Here is an 18,189-nt window from a genome sequence, read left to right as displayed (position 1 = left end):
GGTTTTAAAATAGAAATTTCAGCTCCAGTATCAATTAATAGTAGAAAAATCGAGTCGGAGAGATCTAATTTCATGTAGACGAAATTAGAACAATTCGACTCGATATTATTAATTTTTACTGCCTCTGTAGCATTTGCGCAAGTGCCACTTGGCCTTGCGTTGGGCTCTGTTGGTTTTGGTGGACTTGGATTGGTTGTCCTCCAGCACCACCTGGTTGGAGGATTTGTTGGTTTCCCACATCAGCAGCGAAGTAAATATTACTTCGCCTTTGGAATCGCGGTTGGAAATTGTCATTCTGGCGAAAACCAGAATTGTTGTTATTGTTATTATTTTGATATCCGTCACGCCATCGCTGACTGTTGAAACCTCTAGGGGCACCACCTCCTCGTCTCCAGGTATTTTGTTGATACCTGGGTGGTTGGTTTCTTTGCCCGTTGAATCGGCGTCCTCTGCCTGCTCTGAAAGACAGGACTTGAGACGAAGATTCGTTGTTTAAATTTTCTCTCACCTTCTGGATTGCATCCTGGATCGTTTGAAACGATCCAGCCTTGAGAATTAGTTTGATGTCGCTGCTGGCTACTTTGGTTTTCAGCGCCTCTACACCGGCTTTCGTGGCCATTTTGGTTGCCGTTTCAACTGGTATTTTTTCTGCCAAGTATACAGACGAAAGTTTTGCCGTGAGATCGTTGACACGATCACAAATTTTGTCGGTATCTCTTTCTTTTATAGCCTTCAATTGGGCTAATACAATCTCAGATGTGAGTTTGGACTCACACCTGGATTTAACATTAGCTATAAGTTCTTCAATACTGGCTAAGTCATCCGACAGGCCCAACCTGGCTTTGTCGGTTAGACGAGTTCTGAGAAATTTCAGAGCTAACGGCTTGTGTCTATCGATTGTTAATTCATCAAGAAGTTTGGCCGCATCTATGAATGCGTCTAAATTTTCGTCCGATCCATCGTACGTTTGTACGATGGACGTGGCTTGTTTCATGTCGAACTCGGTCATTTTTTTCTTAAATTTGTTCGCAAGGACAATTGCGTATGCAGCTGCCCTTAGTGAACAGAGTTTTGATCTCTCTCTGAGTTCCACTAGTTTAGAGATGGCTAGGAATATGTCCTCAGCTGTCTTTCTGTCCTTTTCGTTTTTTGATATAAGTTTAACTTCTTCAATTATTTCTTTCGCACGTTTGAGGTCCCTTCGCAGGATCCTCACGCTTGTGCGCACATTAATTTTATCAAGAAGTTTTTTGTCTATGCTTTTTAGCTCTTCAATTAATTTCTTTATCATCACTTAATGCCTCTACTTATTACTTACATATTTATCCTTGTACTTCTTCAAATTTTGTTTCCTGTTTGCCTGATTAGACATTTTGACGTACCTAAAAACATCGCATGGCATTAATATTCTAAAATTATATGGTTTAAACTAATTAGGTAGATACTTCATTTGTTTGTTGGTCCAGGTTGCTCCTCAGTTTGGTGGTCCAAAGTTTCTGCTCGGGTTCGCTTCAGTTCCGTTAGTGGGTTGGCTTTTGGATGAATCATTTGCTGGTAGGGGATGGCTCGTACACGTAACACAATCACTTGTTTTCATTCCTCAGTTGGATTAAACGCAGCTAGGCATGCTGCTCTTGGATGAATATTTTAAGTTGGCTTGTCCGGGTTGAAAATAAAAATCGCTTAATTTTGTTTTTCCATCTGCTGGTTAGACTGGAGCGGCAGCTAGGCGCGCTGCTCTCTCCGCAACACGTACGGTGCGCGCGGTGTGCGCCTTCAAAAACATCTTGATGACGACGTAGCCCAATGCTACGCCCGCTAAAACGCATAGAGCGACCGTTTGCGTTTGATGATGTGGCGCTGATATTGGACACGGTGTGTTGTTGGTCGTGACGATCTCATGATCGTTCGAGAACCACCCCATCTCGGGAGCGAATCAGAAAATCCAAACGGGGGAAACGAGTAGCAGCAGCACACACAAACACACTCACACGAAATCCGTGGAACTTCTGTTGGCTGGGATCCGGATTTTCATTTGCGGTCACTTTTGTGAACGGGATTATTTTTGTAATCCGCGCCGTCGAGACGAGGAAAAAATTTATTACGACGACGACAAACGACGAGTACACCGAATCGAAACTTGCTTTGACTGATGACTTTCGCACTAATAGCTGTCACGGTCGCCATGTGGGGTTATTGATTTGTGATAGGAGAAGGCAAAAATAAATCACTACGCGTGTGCCGCGTTTGAGATTGGGTAAAGGAATAATTTTATTCTACTGATTTAAGTTGCGAGACCCATCGAGAACGCGCGCTGTTTTTGCTTACGCTGCAACCTAGTTGGTGAGCGGATGTTTACGCCAACTGGGTGGCTCGCATTTTTGATTAAACAAACCTGCAAACAAAGTTGCATGGCTTGGCGACTTTACACTGTCGCTTAAAATAATTATGCCACAGTATTAAGTATGTATTTAAAATGTTTAAAAAAATAAAACCCGATTTTTCAAATGCAAAGCAGACAATACCAGCTGGAATTGATAAGGTACCTCGCTAAATCTTAGCTAGTTTTTATAGGATTTTTTAATTGTTGGACGTTTAATATTTCCTAAAATTCCTTTTTCCATAATTTGAATTATCCCGAAGACCAAATTTTTCACTACAAACGGTGAAAACCCATTTTTTTTAATTCAAAGTTGCGTTTAAAATTTGGTGTTGAGCAAATCACAGTTTTTTGTGTGAATTCCGTCTAAGTTCTAATTCTCAATCTTGATTTCTTTAATCCCAGGTAAACTCCCCTGCCATTTTTATATTAGAAAAATCGTCATCAGTAACCTGTGTGTTACTTTATGTGCTTTATCGCCTTCTGAAGGGGTTTGTATTGTACTAAAAGCATTTCCATATTTTCCATCTCTGGATAGCCATCTAACTTAGATAATGTGGATTGCTTATTTTAAAGTAAGACGACACAATTTATCAAGTTTTGGCATGATTTCGCTATGACATTTCTGAAAAAAGTCGTCCCAAACTTCTTCAGTCCAACTACATTTCGCTTTTGATCATGAGTCATATGAAATAGAATCCTATTCCCCATCCCCCCCTCTTGTTAATGGTTTTATTTTTTGCAAGTATTTGCCAATTAAGAATAATGCACTTTTGCCTTTAAAGAACATAAGAAATGCCAGACAAAATTTAACCATCTTAATGACTGTTGGGCAAGTTTCTGACAAGTAAATTTTTTTTTGGTTAAGTATGGACTAGTGTTTTATAACAATTTATCGAAGAAAAAAGACAAAAAAAAAAAACACAAATTTGAAAAAAGCTTCGCGTGCCACACAAGAACGCCTCGAGAGCCGCACGTTGCTCATCCCTTGCGTAGGTACAATAAGTCAATTTATCTCACCAGCTTTTCAGAAGCTGGTTCAGAAAGAAAAACGTCTGACAAAACCATTTTATTTTTAAAATACTCATAACTTCTGACAGCTTAGCTGTACTCAAGTGTTTCAGTGATTTTTGTACTCGTCAAGAATTTAACCATCTTAATGACTGTTGGGCAAGTTTCTGACAAGTAAATTTTTTTTTGGTTAAGTATGGACTAGTGTTTTATAACAATTTATCGAAGAAAAAAGACAAAAAAAAAAAACACAAATTTGAAAAAAGCTTCGCGTGCCACACAAGAACGCCTCGAGAGCCGCACGTTGCTCATCCCTTGCGTAGGTACAATAAGTCAATTTATCTCACCAGCTTTTCAGAAGCTGGTTCAGAAAGAAAAACGTCTGACAAAACCATTTTATTTTTAAAATACTCATAACTTCTGACAGCTTAGCTGTACTCAAGTGTTTCAGTGATTTTTGTACTCGTGTGTTTGGCGATGCATTGGGGGAATTGTTGGGGTCCAATGAAAGTTATGACCACTATCTTGAATCTTCCGGTAGAAAAAAAATATTACTTTAAAAAATAGACATCCAAATTTGGCTTTGCTTAGCTTTATTTTATTTCTCAATCAATCGATTTTCAAAACTCAAATTTCAGTTTTTTCGTTTATTTGATTATTATTTTTCATAGAACATACTTGGTCATTAAAAAATCCCGGTTCTTCAGTATATTGGATAAGGATGTTTGAAATCAGCGTTTCAGGTCATATTGACCCGAACAGTTTTGGGAGGTTTAAAAATGCCTTCGACTAGCAATTTCAAAAACGGTCGGTGGAAACGGACATTTTTGATGGTTAAGATAGACACTGCGTAGAATACGTACATATTGTTATATTGAGGGACATTACCTTAAGAAAAAATTTCCGTTTCTAAGAACCTACAAGGGCACTTTAAAACCTCGCTTTATATAATTTACATGGTCTATCTCAGGACAATATTCCTCCAAATCACTCGGTTCATGGCAACCGTTCTCCATCTTCTCGGGCTGCCCACATAAGCCAGATTACGCTCCACTTGGTCGAACCACTTCGCTCGTTGCGCCCTTACGGATTGGCAGCAAACACCTGTTTTGCAGCACAGTCGTTTGGCGTTCTCGCAACATGTCCTGTCCAGCGTATCCGACTGGCCTTCACCACCTTTTGGATACTGGGTTCGATATAGAGTCACGCGAGGTCGTAGATGAACTACGCCTTCGCCTCTACACTCCGTTCTGCTACATGCCGCCAAAGATGGTTCTTAAAACCCATCACTCGAATACTTCGAGTGTGCGCAGGTCCTCCTAGAGCAAAATCCACTGGTACTGGTCGCTCTTACATCCTCGAACGTTACGGATCGACCCAAGACGGTGGACCGCCCGTTACCTGAAGGCCACTGTCTTAACCAACCGAGATCGACGCTGTACTCGAGGAAAAGAGGAACCGCCATCGTCATTGGACAGGTTAGTCCACTCGCTGACACGTCTACAACGTCAGCCTTACCGACACCCATACCAATATCGGCAGCATCCACAAGGGCTTGGCCCTCCAGGTACTGTGCCATTATTGTGACCATTTTTAATGTGCAACTAAGCGTGAATAAAACCATTAGTCGAGAAGTGCAATTTTGGGGTTTTTTCTGAGTGCATTCTGGAAGCTCCCTGCGATTTTGTTTGATAAGCGTGCCGCCCTGAGGTCTAGAAAGGGACTCTCTTACACGCCGGTGGGAGTGGTAGGTTTCATACTTACAAAGTCGATGAAAAGATGATGCGTAGGGACTTGGTGTTCACGGCATTTTTGGAGGATTTGCCATAGTGTGAAGATCCGGTCCGTCGTAGACCGTCCCTCCATAAAGCCGGACTGATGAAGGTGTTTTGTATACTTTATGATCAAGAAAACTCGTTAAAACCGTCAAAATAGAGACTGATCAATGTTATCCTAAAGCATCAAATCCTAAATAAACATGAAATCGATTTTTAAATCAAATTTAAAGTAGTCTCATAAATTTCTGCAACCATGTTTTACTTTCATAGGAGTCCAGTAGGGGAGATGGGGGCATAATGGCCACCTTAAGGAAAACGCTTATTTAACCATAGAACATAGCTATAATATGGAGGTTACATTATTGTTTCGTGTTCAGACACTTGAAAAGCCTATTCCCTAACGGGCTGAAACGTGAAAAACTAGATGAAAACGTTAAAAAATGCATTTTAAAATTTTTTGCCAAAAGCTGAAAACCAACCACTGTGGAGGCATAATGAGAACCCCCCCCCCCCTGAGACAGTATGAGCACCATTAATCAGGGCAAGAAGTGCGTTTTCTGCCGGGGAATCTAGCAGCGAATTCAATTCGATGAAGTCAGGTGAGTCGTAGATTCATCAAACAAAGCAATAACAAAATAATCTAGGTCTGTTTGTAGAATACAAACAATTCACGCACGCTCATACATTATGTGCTTTGTTCGAAGGATGATGCTACTAGCCGTATAATGTAACAATAAAAAAAATCGATCATGAATTGTAAATGGAAAAAAATCACCTCGAACAGAAATCTAACTCTAGTCTTTTGAATACTTCTCCGACACCTTACCAATAGGCTAAATCGCCGGATGAAAACCAGTCAAGGTGTGGCGCTATAAATCAGTTTTAATTCGCTGCTAGATTCTACGGCAGAAAATGCTCATTATGCCTCGATAATATGGTGCTCTATATGCCCCTAGTCAACAAATTTAAGTAAAAACGTGTTTTAAAATTGATAAAAGTGAAAAATCAAAAAATTTATGATGGTAAAAATTGAGAAACAATGTGTACATCATGTTGCAGTGCGTACATTATAGATCAAGGTTATTTTAAGATCATAAGAGCTTATTTCGTGGTGTTCAAAAATTATAATATTTTCGTAACTTGAGAACCAAGCTAGTTTTTTTTTAAATATCTCTGTAAAGATGATAAGGAGATTCCTTTTTTTGTGAAAAATTAATACTATAGGAAGTATGAAACAAATCCTCATGAAAATTTGTTTAAGAAAATACGTACTTTCGTAGAAAAGCGTAGTGCTCATTATGCCCTGGGTGCTCGTTATGCCCTCATCTCCCCTACTGGCTCAAAATATATTAAACATGTCACATTCCCCTTAACAGAAAAATTAATCGAGAAATATTGAAAAAAGAGAGCACCCGTTTTACGGTAACGCAATTTTCAAAAACTACTTGGATGACTTCTTTTTCTTAATCTTTGTTCTCATTCCAGTCTTAGATAAGATGCCCACGTGAAGATTTGTATTAAATGGATAAATTTTATGGTTTAAATTTGTCAAATCTTTATTTTATTTACAAATTGATACTCGAAAATGAACATAGAATTTCTACTCAATAAATTGAATTAATATAAAAACAGAACCTGACAAACGAAAAAAAGTTGAGCCGCGTATCCTGTAACTTAATTATCATTGCCTTAACTCCATAGTCAAAATGACACAATTGTTTAGATTTACGGCTGCTGGATGCAGTCTGCCTGGCACGAGCCAGTCCAATTTTCAATTTTAATGCCTCGATATTTTATCTAACGGATGTTCAACCCTCTTAGTTGGAGCGAATAACTCGATAATTATTACCCATTTGGCTACACTTAGCCCATATAAATCCATGGTGGACCCGCTTTCTGCCTACGTTAAAGTTTTCTGAGCTCAGTATCCAACCATGATAACAAAATTTGTTCTATCGCTTCTACCCATGGTAGTTCTGGCTAATCACAAGGACTGTATCGACTTTGAACTCCATGTAGGATATCTTTCCGGCGCGTTAGAGCATTTTTTTAAAACTACTTATTCGTTGCTTTAGCTATCAGAAATTGATACGTGTTGTAAATACTATTCCGTTTCCGTCCGCGTTCCCTTGGGCACCTTCCGAGGACTACATGCAATTAGCTGAGCAAAAAGTTCCGGACAATGAAATTCACAGTGTTCTCGCCGTAAGTTTTCCTCAGTTTGATTTTGGAACTACATGGAAAAGCTGGGCGCAGAGACTGGACACCTGAGGACGTCCGCTTGGGCAGCTATTGCTAAAAGTGCACCCGATCTTCTAACAACACAAGTTTTTCACAGACTAAAATGTCATCCGTTTGCGGTCAAAATAAGGGCATTGGTAACGTCCCTGATCATTCGTAAATGCCCCAAAGAACATTTCAATGCTGAAAGTAAGTTTCTTATAAGGGTTTTGACATTATTATTAGGATTACTTTAATTGTTTTCCATTTTCACGTGATATTTGCCAAGAATTACGTGATGGTGTACCAACTTGTTTTTATGAAAATTAAAGATCGGAATCTTACCATGTGTTCAGTCCGCAGAGCGGTCTGAAGTAAGGACGCGACGCGAAGAAAGAGAGCGGGGAGAAACAACATCAGCCAATCAGCGAGCAGCGCGCGAGGAGCCGAAATTATAAAAAGCGCGGTCCCGTTGATCGCGCAAGTTTAGTTAATTTTCAGAGAGCAGCAAGAGAGAACCAGCCGGAGAGCAAAAGCAGCCACCAGGAAATAGCTGCTCGCATCATCGTCGTCGTGCTCGGACGGAGCCGATGACGTCGCGAGAGCGAAACGGTGTTCGCTCATCCAGAGGGTTCGAGAAATTTCGAGTGTGAATGAATGAATGTATAAATACAGTAAATAGAGAAATATGAAGTGCTAAGTGACAGTGTTTTTCTTCGTGCTCGCTGCTACAGTTTCTTGCTTCCGGTTCTCTGTTGCCACACCCCAAAGGGCTCTTTTCAGAGCCACTATCCGAAAGAGTTTAGCTACTGTGGCAACCACCGATTTGTTTGGCATTCCAGGCAGCCTGTCCACCGACCTGCCTCCACTGGTTTGGCAACCACAGGGGTTGTCAAGTCGAGGCCCAATCCCACAAGGGGAGCGGGCAACCAGTGGTTGTTTTTTATGCCACCCACCGAGATACAGTCCACCCTCTCCACCATGTTTCAGTAACTCTTAGTCTTACATTTTCAGAATGTGTAGCCAACGTCAAGATATGGAAAAAAATTGAATTTGAATTCAATATGTTTGGCCTTATAGGCAAGTTGAAACAGAATGGTTCTAGCCAGTCGCAAGAGGAAAGCAATAAGAGGCTAAAATAAATATATTGCAGTTCATCTTTCAATTAAAAAGTTGATGATCCAAGCAAAAGAATATGTATGTTTTAGGGTGGCAGCCAAATGGGTCATGTCGAATTTCGCAAGCCAACCATATGCATTTTGTAGATTGGATTTTTTTTAGTTTTTTTTTGTATTTACAATTCATTGTTAAGAACTTTATAGCGCTGATGTGGTCTAGTGGATAGGCTGGCGCGAGTCTGGTAACCCAGGCGTACTGGGTTCGATTCCCGGTATCGGCAAGAAAAACTTTTGGGTTCGAATCCCATAAGTTGCCGACAGGTAAGATGTGTTTCATTATATAAATAATTATATATTTCAGAGGAAATGAATCTGGGGTAAATCTGAGGAGACTATTGCAAGCGGAGTGGATTGCCAATCATTGTAGGTCTCTGAAGGTTGGATGCCTTCTCTCGACGAACCATCGGCCGTGGAAGCCTGAGAAGCAATTCGAAGGCCAAGCCACACAGACACAGGCTAGACCTTGCTACCGATGGGGGAACCATACATACACATACATACATACAATTCATTGTTAAGAACTTGAATAGATATAGGGAAAATAGTAAAGGATTGTGTATAGACAGAGAGAGAGAGAGAGAGAGAGAAAGAGAGAGAGAGAGAGAGAGAGAGAAAGAGAGAGAGAGATTTATAGCTTTTAAGAAGAGGTTCATTTTCATCCCAATCGTTCGGCCTGTTCGGATGTACCTATTTCTTTACCTGTGCGGTGTCGAAGTTTCTTTGTTGACCAAATCAGAGTGTGACTAAAAAAGAACAAAGGTGTTCCCACAAGGAGTGGGGTTTTCCTGCAAAAAGTGTGGTGTTTTCGGTCGCCAACTGCCTAATACTTGTAACCGTCGTTACAAAGTCCTTAGGTAATTTTTCCATTTTGTTTTAATTGTTGTTTCGAACTGTTGTTTTCCTATTTGTTAATTTAGTTAGGATTAGGCAAATTTTAAATAAATGTTTAGAAGATAGGTTTTAACAAATACAATAATTGTTAGTTTTAAGTTGGGCGTGTGGCATCTTCGTCAACAAGTCTGCAACCAAGACTGGTTGCAAGGTCGAATGCATGTAGGTTGCATGCAAGGTGCAATAACTCGCCTAATGTATTTTGGAAAGGAGAAGGTGGAGGAAAGGAGTGAAGTATCGCGCCAAAGAGGGTCTTTGACTCTGGGCTTTTTTCTTCCGGCGTTCGTGCGAGTCAGGTGTGTTCCCCAACAGCCAAGAAATTTGGAAAACCTGTGTGTTTTGTTCTTGTGCCATCCCGTTTTGTGTTGAGGAATCCCGTCGTACGTTTCGGCCTAGACTACCTGACGGTAGTCTACGTCTTACCGTAAAGGACTTTGGCCTCTGGTTCAGGAAGGACCATAACCGCAAAGGAGGCTCATCTCTCGGGACTTCGAGTTTCTCGAAGTCTCTAACTACAAAGGAGAGCCCTTCTCAGCGCGGCCAATACGGTCTTGCCGTGGTCTGCTGATCCCCGTCAACGAAGGAAGACGCCGTAATCCTTACCGTTCGTCACGTCAGACGAGCTGCCACCATTTTGGCAAATTGGTCACGTAACACATTCCCGATCGTGATCCGCCATCGACAATCCGCCATTGTCGGACCCAACCCCGGGAAAAGGTAACTAGTGAGCGCTCACCAACGCAGAGTCATCGAGCATCCGGTACGTACCGCAACGGTCATCGACCACCGTCCAACCCACACCCTACACACCCACACTACACAGTAGAGAGGTTAATAAAGCCAAGATCATTAAACCAAAGTTTTGAAGTAGTTTCTCGTTTCCTTGAAATAAAAGTAATTTTTCGTCCCAAGTTTTAATTTGTTGATTGTTTGATTGTAGAAAGCCCACGGTTTGTTTCCTTAGTTTTTGTCCGCGTTTCCCTCCGATTACCCAGCCGTAGGCCGACCCTGAGATTAGTCAAGGGGTCTTCTGCGACTGAGCTATAATTATCCGGGAGTTTCTGGCCAAAGAGTCTCATACTACGTTGCTGGAAGACAATTGTTGGATACGTGCTGTCGCTCCATTACCGATTGTTTTTGCCATCTTCATCTACTTCAAGACCATCATCGTCATCATAATCAACGCAGTGCTTCTTGTCGGCCCTCAAAATCGGAGTGTTTACCGACTGGGCTGAATCTGGACAGATTCGGGTTTGATCGCCGTGGCCGGGTTGCAAGAGGACGAATTGAAGACGAGTAGGATGCCTGTTGATGCCGCCATCTTTGATGAACTGAATACCACGTGTTTTTTTATTCATCATAAGACACTGGACAAAGTCTGCAGAATACACAGTGATAAATTGTAAGTTCTTATCTTTTCTTTTCTCTTTTCTATTTTTTCCCCTTTTTTTGATAATTGTGTGCTTCGGTCATATTTTCAACACGGAGGGCATTCGTGCTCCCGTTAGAGAATATGAACGAAGGCGGGGGGTTACGTCCGCCAACTGTGAATGATGAGAGAATCGTCTACGAAGATGAGGAGCATCTGGAGGATCCGGTTCACCCTGGTCCTTCAGATGCAAATGATTCTCCTATGGATGATAACTCTGCATCATCTACAGTTGACAGCAGAACAACCCGACTCCGAACCTACGCGGACAGTACAACTTTCTCTGGTCCTTGGGTGGTTTTCATCCGGCCCAAAAGCAATGGTAAAAACCTCAATGTAGTTCAGATCACAAAAGATCTTGAAAAGTGCGACCGAATAAGTTGCGAGTTGTGGTGGCCAACCGGAAAGCTGCCAATGAGATTGTAGCTAGTAAGTTCTTAACTTTAGAGTATCAAGTTTACATTCCGTCACGGGACGTAGAAATTGATGGCGTGATAACAGAAATGAGCCTGGAGGCAGAGTACGTTAAATCCAATGGCGTTAGTAAGTTAGTAAGAACACCAGAATCCCCAACAAAGTACCCACGTTTAGCCCACCAGTCGTCGTTAGGCCAAAACCACTTACTGTAGAAAAAAAAAACAATCCCACCTGGATTCCGTATGACTATGACACCTCAAAATAAACCAGAAGTACCGGGAACTTCTAAGAGCTCCAACCCCAATGCAGAATTACCTGAATCCAATTCCCAACCGGGATTGTTCAAGTTTTCGGATATCTTGGATGGAGTTTTCACGGTTTTCAATATATCGGAATCAATCCGAAGCATTGTAGTTTCAATGCTTCATGTAGTGAAGACATTTTTAAAGCAATTGATTCAAACTTGGCCCCTCCTTTCAGTGTTTATCTCTCTCGATGGCTAATTTAAGCCGAGAGTTCGGAGATATCACTGTTTTACAGTAGAATTGTCGCAGTATTATCCCTAAACTGGATCCGTTCAAATTTCTTCTTTATGAAGCAAATTGTGGTATTTTTGCGTTGTCCGAAACTTGGCTTTCTTCTCAGTCTAACACCTTATTCCACGATTTAATGTTGTCCGTCTGGATCGCGACGGTTCTTATGGAGGGGTGCTTTTGGGGATCAACAAGCGCCACTCCTTTTACAGAATCCACCTTCCTTTATCAGGCGCAATTGAAGCGGTTGCTTGTCATATAACTATAAGAGATAAAGACTTATGTGTTGTCAGTTTATACTGGCCTCAGAGAGTTGCAGTAGATCGAAGTCACCTAGAGGACCTCTGCTCAGTACTCCCTGAGCCAAGGTTGATCTTGGGTGACTTTAATTCACATGAAACTGTCTGGGGAGAACAAATTGACGATAGTCGTTCTACTCTTATCTATCTATCTATCTATCTATCTATCTGAGTACCGAAACCTCCTACAAGACCAAGTGCAATTGACCATTCACTCTGCTCAAATTCACTATCATTTGATCGCCAGTGGAAGGTGGTCCATGATTCTAATGGTAGTGATCACTTGCCTATCGAAATTTCAATCGCCAATGGGTCCAACAATTTCAGTTCTATTAATGTGCCATTTGACCTAACAAAACAAATCGACTGGAAAAAATTTGCGGATACCATTTCAGCCATCGATTCTGTAGATACTGTGGTAACTTCAATTTTTTTTCCGTTTAGCTTAAACTAACAAGCTCTTTTGGAAACGCGACCGTCGTCTCGGAATTTAGTTTATTGACTGGCTCGCAGAACTTGTCAACATTGCAAGAGCGAGTACACGATCAGAAATTAAACTCAAATTTGTACAATAAACGATGAATCCTCACACACGTATATTCTTAAAAACTTATTTTTATTAATGTTTAAGAAATTCTTTCATAATCCTACACTACACTACCACAGATACTTTACCTCCCTTAGAGGAATATAATTTCCTTTCTCGTTTGATTCACGATTGTGCAATTTCTTCTCAAACAAAGCCCATTCTGAATTTTTTTTTTTTTTTTTTGTAGCGGCCCACCACACTCCCCCACACCAAAAGGCTCAATTGAGCCCCCTGGTAATGGACGCTACTGTTCTCAGCATGTCTGGCAGCAATGAATAATAAAAGTTAACGCGAGCAAATTTTAATCATGCTGAGAACACAAAATTGTTTAATGTCGTGCGAGGAAATGTATTATTTAACTAAATTGACAACAATATGAATCTCAATGGAAAATAATTTCCTTTGAAGAGATTCATTATACTATATTTACTATTACACTAATTATATTTACTAATTTTATCAAGTTATGTTCAATAATTTAATAAGATAAAAATACAAACTACAATTTTTTAAAGAATAATAATATTAGAAATTAACGCTACAAATATGCAAAAGGTAAGCAAAACAAAGACTGGTTGATGATCGACTGTTTTAATGGTTCAATTTTTCTTTCAAAAGCTGTATCACTTTGGTTTTGAACATGGAACGATTGGTTATGTTTTTAATATCAGTTGGTAAGGTGTTGTATTTAGTAGGTCCAATAAACGAAATTCTTTTTTGCCCTAATGATGTTGTGGATCGGCTTCGTTGCAAGAAATCTGACTGGCGAGTGTTATGAGTTCGCAACCCCGTAGTAAAATGGAGGTTTTGAATATTTTCAGTTGAGTGTAGATTATCATAGATATATATAACAGTTATATATAACAGTTTGCAAATCACAGAGTTCAGATATTGGAAGAACGTTATGCGTTCTTAAAGAGTATAGCTGAAAGGTAGGGAATAACAAAGGGAGTTTTAAGATGTTTTTCAAGCAATTCATCTGTTAGTTGAAGGCCTCCCAATCCATGGTGGGACAGTCAGTGTTCCAACCCGAATACAAAAATATTGTAACATGACGGTTCCTGTAGTAGTTATAAAACGTTAAGAAATAGTGTAAAAAACGTTTAGAAAATGATATCTGAAACCATAAAAAACATTGCACTTATCTTGAATTCCAAAACGACGGTCTGTTGAATATGGCGTTAAGTTATGTTACTGTTTAAAACTGTTAAAACCTTTATATGGAGACACTGTTCTAGGAACAGTTAGAGTATGGTTTATAATACGCTTATGAATAACGTTTTCAGGGCATTGAACTGTTTCTGGAATGAACATGTGTAGGCATATTTTAAACGATTTACCAAACCGTCAATCGAACTGTTACAGAAATCGGAATGATCATGGTACGAACCGTTTCATTATAGTTATTTTGAGGAGCTATCATTCCTGAACGTCAACGATAAAAGTTCCGTAGCGATTTGATTCCAACGCTAAGCAGACCGTTTTAGGAACCGTTAGCTAAAAGACGCACACGCACACTAACGCAAAATTTCGTTCAGTGCTTATGGATTTTTTTCGGATTAGAATGGAAAATCATTTCAATTTCATCACTTTATTAAATCACGTTTATCACAAACTTGCCCGAAATGTACATTTTTCCGGCTGCCTCCTCCTCATTTCACCCAGCATGCACGTCCTGTAGAACTTTCCGAGCCAAACAATCCATAGCACGGAGTAAAACTTTGAGGGTTCCGGCAGCGTAACCTAAAATATAACAAACGGGATCATAGGAAATTGTTTTAAAAATGGTTTTAATTTCCACGTACCTGGTACAAAAAATGTCATCGGTTCTTGCATTCCTTGAATGCCCCGGTGTGCGGATTCCTCCAGCAGGAAGATGGCCTTGTCCAGACCGGAGCTAGCCACCTGTTTCCGTGGCGTAGGCCAGTGCCTGAACGTAATCTCGGTGAGTTCGTAGCGTCGACATGCAAAATCCTTTGTGGGCATTCCACACTTTCACGGTGGTGTCACGACTTGCACTTATTACTGTAGAAGAAAAGAAAGTATTAATTTTTTTATTCATTTTAAATGAATAATCAACTCACAATTTCTTCCACCGCAGCACAAAACTATATCGTTGACCCAATCGTGGAGGTGTTCCTTGCTCTGGATGTACGGTTCCTGGGAGCTGATCTGGGTGCAGCTCCACACCCGGATGATGGCATCGCGCCCAGCCGGGTACAGTCGTACATTGATCGGATCCAGTTGCAGGGCGTCGACTCCATTTTGATGTCGTTTCTCTTCGGCGTCCCGGATCACGAACGAAACCTGCATCTTCTTCCGGGCGGCCTGATTGCGGCGCGCAAGGTTGAGGCAACAATTTCCCGGCGCAGCAAGCAAAACAAACGAATGAAACCGTTTGCGACAGTGGTGCCAGTTTCAATGTTTTATCAAAATTTGTACGGATATTGAGAAATGAAATTTTCAATAAATATATTTTAGATGACTATATAGGATATGACTATGTGTACTAACAAATGAATGTTATTTTTTTTTAACAATTTATTTATTTGAAACGGCTCATACCTTTAGGTTTTAAGGACCAAAATCGATGTTAGTTGTTTACAATTGTTTGCTTAACTTAACACTTTGTGAGAGAAGAAAGGAAGATAGAAAGGGAAATATTAAAATAAAAAAGAATTATAGACGAAGATCGGTAGCTTTTAGAAAAAGGTAGATTTCAAACATGTAGTCCCGAAATGAAGTTATGAAGATGTAAATATACTATTTATTAATCCAATTCAGAAATTTCGTTCAATTCAAATGAAAGCTTTGAATCGAGAATGTCATAAATATACAATGCAAACGTAAATTCCATGTTTCTATATGTCACATGTTTGCATCTTAGCTGTGTGGTGGCGGCTTATAGAATACTACCACTGGGATACTGGTCCACGTCGTAAAAGGCGACTTATCCAGTACTTCCCATATGCGTTAGTCATTCTTCAAATGCGACTATCACATTGGGAGGGGGGAACCTTGGCTTGGTTCCAAGCCAAGTTTCTTCAGGGAGGATTCACCAATTATGCTTATTGCTATTAATGCGCATGCACGAGTTGTATTCTCCTAAATTTTGTAAACACCCGCTTCAAGGTGGTTCTGTGCCTGCGGGCCCCAAAGTGGGGGTAGGAGGGTGTATAATAATCCTATCTTAAGCAGAACGTTGTTAAGGTCAGCACTATAGCCAGGCACTGGTGCAAAGGGCCGTATTTTTCCTGGCAACTCGTGGGATTCAGATTATACACACGATTTTTAAATTTTCATCCTGTATGGGATACCCCGCTTCATGCGTTGATATGAAGGTGCAGTGGTTCTTGTGTGTGATGGAAATATGTGTGGAATTCTTTGATAGAAATGCTTTCTATTAAGGTTGCACAGATAAATCTGCAGCACAAAAGAACCGCTACACTTAACTTATGTCGTTTAATCCTTAATGGAACTGCATCAATCGCCTTGGTCCAAGAACCCTATTTCCGAAATGGAACTTTTTACTTAGGGAATTTGCTCAAACCAAACTTTACTGTGTTCAGTGTAATTGGAATGACTAGTGCCCGAATAATGCCTCGTGCATGTATATTGATAAACAATTCTTTAAATGCAACACTTATACCCAATCTAACAACAAGAGACATTTGCGTCGTTCAGGTTTCACTGCCTGATAGAAAATACATCTACTGTTCAGCATACTCACCATATGAACAACCATCCCCTACGGATGATTTAAAAAATGTCATTTCATTCTGTGAATCACAAAATATACCTCTTGTAATTGGCTGTGATGCCAATGCCCATCATTTTGTATGGGGTAGCTCAGATATCAATCTGAGAGGCTTAAATTTAATGGAATATTTAACCAGCACTGATTTAGAAATTCTAAATGTAGGAAATAAACCAACTTTTGTTAGGTGTGACAGAGATGAGGTGATTGACATCACACTTTGTTCTAGAACAATTTCTCAGGAAATTTCAAATTGGCATGTGCCTAACGAAGAATCGATTTCTGACCACAGGTTTATCTATTTTGAACACTCAGGTGAGTTTTTAGAAACAATTACATTCAGAAACCCAAGAACAACTAATTGGGACCTATATTTGGAGCATATTGCTATTAAATTTCATGGATATACACCTGAAATTACTACTCCTTCTGAGTTGGATGAAGTGGTTGCAAAAACCACCGAAATTATTTTAAATTCTTATGAAGAAGCGTGTCCCTTACGAACGTTGAAATTCAACAAAAACAGTACACCATGGTGGAACTCAAATCTCATTAAATTACGAAAAAACTGCAGACGCTCTTGGAACCGAAGGCGCACGGAAGGTTTTGATGCCTTCAAGTTGGCTCGCAGAGCTTACCGGAAAGCAACAAGAGCTGCCGAACGCTCAAGTTGGCAGAACTACTGCACAAACATTTCAAGCTTGCACGAAGCAAGTAGGTTAAATAAAGTCTTAGCCAAATCAAAAGATTATCAGGTTTCATACCTTAAAACCCCTAGTGGTGATTATACATCAAACGACGAAGAAACATTAAGTTGTCTATTCAATACTCACTTTCCAGGATGTGTTGATCAAGATTCATCGATAGAGCCTGAGTTCTTTTCTGGAAGTCTAGATTCCTTGCATTTTGCTCGGAAAATAGTTACTACAGAATCGATCAAATGGGCAATCGATGGTTTTGCTCAATACAAATCTCCTGGAAGTGACGGTTTATTTCCAGTTTTGCTTCAAAAAGGTTTCGATCATTTCAAACACACATTAAGAAAAATAATGATAAGCAGTTTTGCTCATGGATATATTCCTAAACTTTGGCGGCAGATAGCCGTGAAATTCATCCCTAAAGGGGGACGATCATCATACGACGAAGCCAAAAGCTTTCGTCCTATTAGTCTAAGTTCATTTCTATTAAAAGCACTTGAACGTTTAATTGATCATCATATCAGGCAAGAATGCCTTGTCCAACATCCGCTTAATGCGACACAACATGCATACCAAACAGGAAAATCAACATTAACTCTTCTGCACAACGTAGTACATAATATTGAAAATAGTTTTTCACAGAAAGAATCATGTCTAGGAGCATTTCTAGACATAGAAGGAGCATTTGATAATGTCTCGTTTACATCAATAATGGATGCGGCACTACTTCATGGAGTGCCTAGTGTTATAACTAACTGGATTAGCGCAATGCTAAGTAACAGGAATCTTCATTCGTATTTAAGACAGGCTTCAATAACAAAAGTTAGCACACGTGGTTGCCCACAGGGAGGTGTACTATCACCTCTTTTGTGGAACCTAGTTGCAGACGGTTTGTTGAGAAAACTCAATGACCGTGGAATACCAACCTATGGATTCGCAGATGATTATCTTCTGCTGGTAAGAGGTTTGTGCATAAGCACATTACTTGATATAATGCAACAAGCTCTGC

The 18,189-nt window shown here is 40.2% G+C and overlaps 1 protein-coding gene across 2 annotated transcripts; it reads right to left on the bottom strand.

The window, feature by feature from the left end:
- Positions 1-14,431: 14,431 nt before the first annotated feature.
- LOC129743606 (WD repeat-containing protein 48 homolog) lies at positions 14,432-15,084 on the bottom strand. 2 transcript variants are annotated; one of them, XR_008736627.1, is made up of 3 exons: positions 14,810-15,084; positions 14,531-14,750; positions 14,432-14,468 (listed from the first exon to the last, which is right to left on the bottom strand). XR_008736627.1 is itself a non-coding variant. In XM_055735670.1 (2 exons), exons 1-2 carry the CDS (start codon positions 15,036-15,038, stop codon positions 14,623-14,625), a joined length of 357 nt encoding a protein of 118 aa, XP_055591645.1. In that variant the 5' UTR covers positions 15,039-15,084; the 3' UTR covers positions 14,490-14,622. The 2 variants fall into 2 exon arrangements, 1 of the variants encoding a protein (XP_055591645.1); XM_055735670.1 differs by lacking the exon at positions 14,432-14,468 and having other exon boundaries at positions 14,490-14,750.
- Positions 15,085-18,189: the final 3,105 nt, after the last annotated feature.

This window comes from Uranotaenia lowii, chromosome 2 (genome assembly GCF_029784155.1).
Source record: "Uranotaenia lowii strain MFRU-FL chromosome 2, ASM2978415v1, whole genome shotgun sequence".
Taxonomy (NCBI): domain Eukaryota; kingdom Metazoa; phylum Arthropoda; class Insecta; order Diptera; family Culicidae; genus Uranotaenia; species Uranotaenia lowii.
This window is presented reverse-complemented; position numbering and strand designations above follow the sequence as displayed.